General features: G+C 41.8%; 1 protein-coding gene across 1 annotated transcript; it reads right to left on the reverse strand.

The window, feature by feature from the left end:
• Nucleotides 1-3426: 3426 nt before the first annotated feature.
• Nucleotides 3427-4599, reverse strand: LOC141706307 (ATP synthase subunit a-like). Its single transcript, XM_074509099.1, has one exon. The coding sequence runs from the start codon at nt 4597-4599 to the stop codon at nt 3427-3429; it is 1173 nt and encodes a 390-aa protein (XP_074365200.1).
• Between the last annotated feature and the right edge of the window lie 2206 nt (nt 4600-6805).

Genomic DNA, 6805 nt, shown 5'->3' on the forward strand with positions numbered 1-6805 from the left:
AAGTGCACTCTCAGTTCCCTTCGTACGACAGGGCCCCTGCCCCATTCTTCCCTCTATGGAACCAGGTCGAATCCTTAACTACATTCTAAAAGTAAAAGGGGTCTTGGAAATTTTCCCAATAGAGTCTAAAGCTGCTGCTACTTCGTTCCCTTCCTTGCCTGCTTCAATCAATCATATTTATTTCGTGAAAACGAAAACGTACTTTATTAAGGCCGATGCCTGTGCCCTGCCGAGTGAAGGAGAGATTGTCATACTTATGGGGATCAAAAGTGACTAACCCTAGTCTGGGAGTCCTGAGAATACTGAATACAAGAAGGTATCATTTGGTATCCATTGACCGGACTAGTCTCGTCCATCTGGGCTATTTTTGGCTAACATAGAAAAAGGGTAGGATTCCGTTCCCGAGGGACCTTCAAATACTTCTACTCGTCCTGACTTGCTCAGCTTTTGACTAGAGAGTGGACCTTCTGGACATCCGGAGCGCACTCAGATTTGCCATTGAACAGAGGGGGGATTTTCACCTGAACTGAGACCCCGAGATGCCGATTGAGACCTGGAGATGCCCATTTCACTGCCCTAACAACCAGAAAAGCGGAGCAGCTCCTTTGTTGGTGCCTTCCCGCGGAAAAGTAATTTAGTTTCTTTCCAGCTCTCTAGTATACTTATTCTCTTTCTTATGCTGTTTTCTGCCTGTAGTGTGGTTTTGTCCCTACTATTGATAAAATCACTAGATGTTCTTGCTGCTCTGCTCCTCTAGTCATTAAACCAGCGTACTCTAATACAAGCTTCTCTTCTTTAATTAATGGGACTGACTCGGCTAAGTAAAGTGTAGTATCGGTTCTAATAAAGAGAAAGAATCTATCCTTACCCTACTACAGGAAAAAGCACTTTCTATCCCCCCGCGCTATAAAACAAACTTATCTAAGCACTCAAAACAAAGCTGAAATAAGGAATGGGAGAAGCTATAGTGCAGATCACTTTTCACTTTCTCTAGAGTCCAGCCCTTGGACTTGTTTCTATCAGCTATGGAGTCTTCCTCTTGTTCTTCCCTTCTCTAGTACAGATCCAATCACAGGATCTCTGTATGTATGCGCTGATGAGCTATACCTCCCGGACAAAACACTTCTCAACCCTGTAGATGTATATATAGAAGTTTGAGTTCTGGACGTCTTAGTATTGGATCCGCTCTTCTGTTAGCATAAACATGAATTAGATTCTATTCGTCTTCTTTATTCTTAAGAGAAACCCCCCACTCGAACCATTATTAAGACCACCAAGCCCTCTTGAATGAGTTCTACTATAGAAGCTTTCAACGTAGACCCGGGGACAAATCTTTCACTCACTGAGAAGTGAAAACCTGTTACTAGATCGTCCTGAAGACAGATGCGACAGGAAGAAGTGGTATTTGGAAGTGTTGCTGACTTAACATTTAGGTTTCGGCATAACAAAGCGTGCACTGTCTTTTCACACTTAGGCGCACAGCGTGCCATTGGTAATGATTCTACTACGGTGCCATAAATTCGCAAGCTGATCCTAAGTAATCGTTGTTATTCATTAGATTCTGGAGGAACTACTTCGTTAGGATTGGGGAATTGCTGCGATTCTTCCTTAATAGCCTGGGTTCTCCCGTCGAGAGTCACTTTGAAAGTCTTACCTAAACTCTTCCGACTGGATATGATAAAGCCTATAAAACAACGAGCTACTATCATTTCTTCATTATAGATTGAGATCTTCTTCGAACTTGATGCACAAATAGATGGAATAGCAACAAATAGCATCTTTCTAGCCTGCATATTCGTGGAAAACAATCTCATTTAAAAAGCCTTATCTCTATCTTTCAGCAACTGAACGGGAAGTGTTTTAGGAAAGGACTTTAGAATCGGATGCGCTCGCCCAGCGAGAAAGGCCCTGACCCTGCCAACCAAGTCAAAATAAAAAAGACAGCAAAGAAAGCGACTTCCTTTTGCGCCAGCGCCATAATATCCTGATTGCTAGAATTGATAGAATACTATATAGAATAATGGAAGTCGGTTGCCCATATAGGGGCTCCAGTGGGGATGAAACGAAACTCCCGAAATTTGCAACATACCAATCATGCTTCGGTACGCTCATACCCATACTGGGTGCATAATCCATATACCATAAGTGGTATTCTCTATTAGTATAAAGTGCAACTTTTTCGTGAGTAAATCTGCAGAAGTCATGTCCAATTCCCGTTGGAGAAACTGGATATATGTCGGTTGGATTGTACCATTAAAAAATTCATGGCGCTGCACAACTAAAAATTGATTTAAGTTTGACAGCGCCAATATATTATTAGGTTCGCTAATTTCACCCGGGATCCAAACAGACCCGGAAAAGAAATTAGGTGCTCTATATACCGAAGATAAGATAGAATAAGGAGCCGATAGCCCTTGCAAAACAAGATTCGTATGTGGAAACATGAGTTAGCTTTTCAAATATCTATAGAAGAAGCGATGTGAGCTATCTGCCCCAAAGAGTAGGATACTATACGTTAACCCCGACATGTATAACCTAGCCCAGCCCAGGCTTGCACTTGTTGTAAAATCACCTTGATCGGGTTTTAAGCAGTTCGTTTATTAATTATTGAAAAAAAGTAGATTTCTCATTTTTATCCAACAAGGCGTTCAGGTTGTGGAGCCAAACAAAATGCCCCGCGCCCTTGTGGAGACTTATTAATGCAGTTTCCAATTCCCGTTTATAAAACTTGACGGGGTACGTGCACTCCCTTTGAAGGACATACAGCATGTCTCTCTTCCATTGATCCACAAGAACAGGGTCGCAAGGCTCCGGCTCCTTCTTGCTAAAATGAGATAAATCGCGCCTCTATTCCTTCCGCCTTTTATCCCGAGCAGCTTCCTCCGCTGCTTTTCTCAAAGGACTTGGTTCATCCTTTTCTGGTGCCTGCCTTTTCCTACTAGTGCTAGGGTCTTCTTCGGGGGCCGCTTCTTCGACTAAAGCTAGGTCTGATGGCCCCGAAGGATCGGGAAGTTCAGGGGGCAGTGTATTCAAATTTCCTCCATTTAAACCCGGGCAGAATTGAAGAACTGCATCCATGAGTTCGTTTACTAATAGGAGGGAACCTTGAGTCACCCAAAAGGCGAATATAAAACGACACTCGATATAAACAGCAAGACCCCCCGGTAGCCGGAATATAATCTTTCCAGGTAAACCTGCAAGGGCCAAAGTCAGATTGACCCAGGCCCGGCTTAACCAATTCATAAAAAGAGTGAAAATCACAACAATAACAATGACGGGAACAACAAACATGAGTTAGCTTTTCAAATATCTATAGAAGGAGCGCTGTGAGCTATCTGCCCCAAAGAGATTCAGAGTCTTTCGGTACTGGCACACACATTAAGAATTCAAATAGTGGCTATTGTGGCCTTCGCTCCTCGCTTTTGTTCAATTATAAATAACCACTTCACTTTGATGGAGATTTGTAGCATCATTCAAGTAAATATAGATTGAGATTGTAGAAACATGAGCTTGTGATATAGCTACACCTAATTCCGGACCGGTAAATGCAAGAACTATAAATAAAGGACCCAGATATCCTATGAAATATAAGAGATCATTCATACATAGCATAGTCCAAGTGAACCCACTTAAAATCTTTACTGAACTATGGCCGGCCATCATATTAGCAAATAAACATATACATGAACTTAATGCACGAAAACAATGAGGGATTAGCTCAAGGAGTACTAAAAAGGGTGCTAACGGCAGTTGGACTCCTGCGGGTAATGAAAAGCTTAAAAAATGAAGCCCATTTCTTTGAAATCCCATGAGAGTAATGCCAATAAAAATTGAAAATGAGAGGCCCAAAGTAATAAGAAAATGACTTGTAACTATGAAGCTATAAGGTATCATACCCTGTGGATTACGAAAGAACGAAAAAGTAAAAGTGACCAAGATGCGAGGGGAAAACTTTTGTTTAACATTTCCGGAAAGACCACCTATTTGTTCGTTTACTAGGTTCGGCACGTAATCATAAATAAGCTCTACCAAGGATTGCCAAGCATTTGGTACTGAGTTTCCACCTCCGTTTTTAGTAACAAAATGAACTAAAAGTAGGACCAAACCGAGAGTGAATAGCATAAACAAAGAGGGATTTGTGAATGAGAAATACAAGTGTCCTATATTCATAGGAATCAATGGGAGAATGGAAAATTGCTTAAGTGGGCTGGGGATGGTGGGGGCCTGCCCCATTAGAAACAAAGTTTCCGCAAAAGCTTCACTCTCCACTCCATTTATGTGCAAATCATTTAAAAGGCACTCCAGAAAAGCGATCTCGTTGCTTGACTCATGCACCGCCTCCGCCGCTCTTAAAACCTCGTCGGGACTTCTGTTAACCATTAACTCTCCTAATACGTCATGTATTCCAGCCCAAAGTTCCACTGCACGTTCATTCAACGCCTGAGCCTGAGCGCCAGAAGCGATAGATGGGTTAATAGCATAATCATTAATAGTCATAGTCGTCGTTGGTTCAGGTTCAGATTTACTAGTAAAAGATTTAGTAGTATATGTTTGATTACTATTCAGGCTGTTCTCGTCAAAGTGGTGAAATATAGGCATTCTTTTTTATACTATTCTTTTAGTTCTGCTTCTTGCTCTAAAAATGCATAAAGACTTGGAACGAAATTTATGGTCTGTCCGACTGAGAAAGACATGAGAGTTGTTGGGCGTAAGATTCTTTTTATTCTCTTACGATATTTCGAGTTGGATGAAAAAAGCGACCCTAAAGTAAAGAAAGGCCTTCTCAACTGTCTTTTCTACATGTTTACCAGGCATTAATTGAAGGTTAAGGGATTAAACCGTGGTTAGCTGTTGCCTCAGCCTCTGCCTTTCGAGCAGTTAAGTCTTTCTCGTCGAAGCCTGATTACATAAAAACCTTCCGTTAGAGCTGGAACGTAACTAACCATAGTAGATAAAGACCTTTCCCCATCGTCTTGATGGACTTAGTTGAGGCGAGACTGGTCTAGAAAGACTTTTTGAAAGTGCCCTTCCTCAATTTAGTGATGCTAATCTTCACCAGAGTGATGATTCAGCAACTAGGGATGGAAGCAAGTGAGCCCTAATATAAGTCAAGTATGAATGACAACAGAAAGAGTCCTTCATTCATTTATTTTAAAAATAATTTCAAAAAATGAAAGGTTCTTCCCGAATCTATGTGAGTCGGAGACTTCGTAATGGATGGAATCTAAAGAGTTTAGCACCTCAAGTAAGTCGGCTTTGGACTCGTAAGAATGACTCTAAATCCTAGTTACCTAACCAAATGTTGGCATGTTTGTGGTAGAACCCCGGTTCTAACCTCGGTAGAGTGGTAGAGGGACACAATCCTGTAGCACAACAATAGAGTCAGCCATTCCCTTGAGTTACGAAGAAAAGAAGAATCGAATCCCCTTCCTTATTAGGTAACAAAGTACCACCAACGCTCTTACCCGAGGAGACTGACTTCACTAGATGTCTGAACAATCATTACTGACGGAATACGCCTAAGACGAAGAAGTCAACTACGACATGGATGACATGAACTCTTCTTTTTCTATACAATAATACCAATAATTAAAAGCACGTGATGAGTAAAGTATGAAGTTTGCCCTACCAATCATCAGAATTGGGAATGCTATTGGCTCGGGCTTGTTAGTGAAGAGTGAACCTTGGTTAGAAGACCTCGTTCATGGCGCTATCAAAGAGAAGCCTTCCTACATTTTGAGGAGCAGTTTCGAAGACAAAGTAAAACTTCCCTTGCTCTAAATGATCCTAAGGCTTGCTTGGCATAGTCCGATTTGGTCCCTTAGTGGTAGAACCTGGTGAACCGGACTTTGATAATAAGGCATTCGATGCTCTAGACTTTGCTATAATTGACTTTACTCCTGGCGCAGCTCCTTTCCCTCTGCTTTGGTGAAGCCGTGCATGAACTTTTGTGCCAGTGCTCCTGATCTAGCCGCTATACGTATAACAGCCAATACACGGTATCCAACTACCCGCTCTTCAGGGTCCTTTGATTGCTTGGCCGGGAGATAATAATTTCAATGAAGCCTAATGAAAAGAAAAGATTAGTATTGAATGATTGGTCAAGGCCGATTGCTTGCAAATTCTAATTCACCGAGATATAGGACACTAGGGCTTTCTTCAACTCGATCTGCATGGTTTGAACAAAAGAAGGGAAAATAGCAAGCTGAACCACACAAAGAACACCGAAAATGGCAAGAAAAAAAGAGAAGATTTTCCTATCATTCTAATTGAATAGCAATTACAGTTTAAAGAGCAGATAACACCGGTTAATGCCTGGTTTAAATTGTAGCTAATAGGGGCTTGAAGAGTAGCTTCCCTGTTACGCTTCTTCCTCGAAATTCCTGTTATTGGAGCTTGCAGATTAATGATAGGTGTTGTCCCCCCGATTTCCTCACGAAAGGATAGAACCAGAGTCTGCTAACTCGTCAAGAAATAGAAACCGTTGTTCAGATCTATTAAGAGGAGAAGAAAAGCGGTTTCCCTCTTCTTGTTCCTAGCCCGTCTGTCTTTCTTTCTATAGATCGGGTTCAGCCCTACTCTAGTAAGAGTAAGCAAGGCAACTCTTCCCTATCTACAACTCCTCTTATTCTACGAGAATCCAAACCACAGCTCCACGAGTCTACTCGAAACCGGCCGATTCCTGAACCAGCCTAGCCACACTGCAGTTTCCCAACAAACTGCAGTGCTTAATAAGGACATAAACTCATTGCTAGTTGCATCCTCCCAAAAGGATATGACTATTGAACAAAGCTCTCAGCCAAGA

Source organism: Apium graveolens, chromosome 2, assembly GCF_009905375.1.
Source record: "Apium graveolens cultivar Ventura chromosome 2, ASM990537v1, whole genome shotgun sequence".
Taxonomy (NCBI): Eukaryota; Viridiplantae; Streptophyta; class Magnoliopsida; order Apiales; family Apiaceae; genus Apium; species Apium graveolens.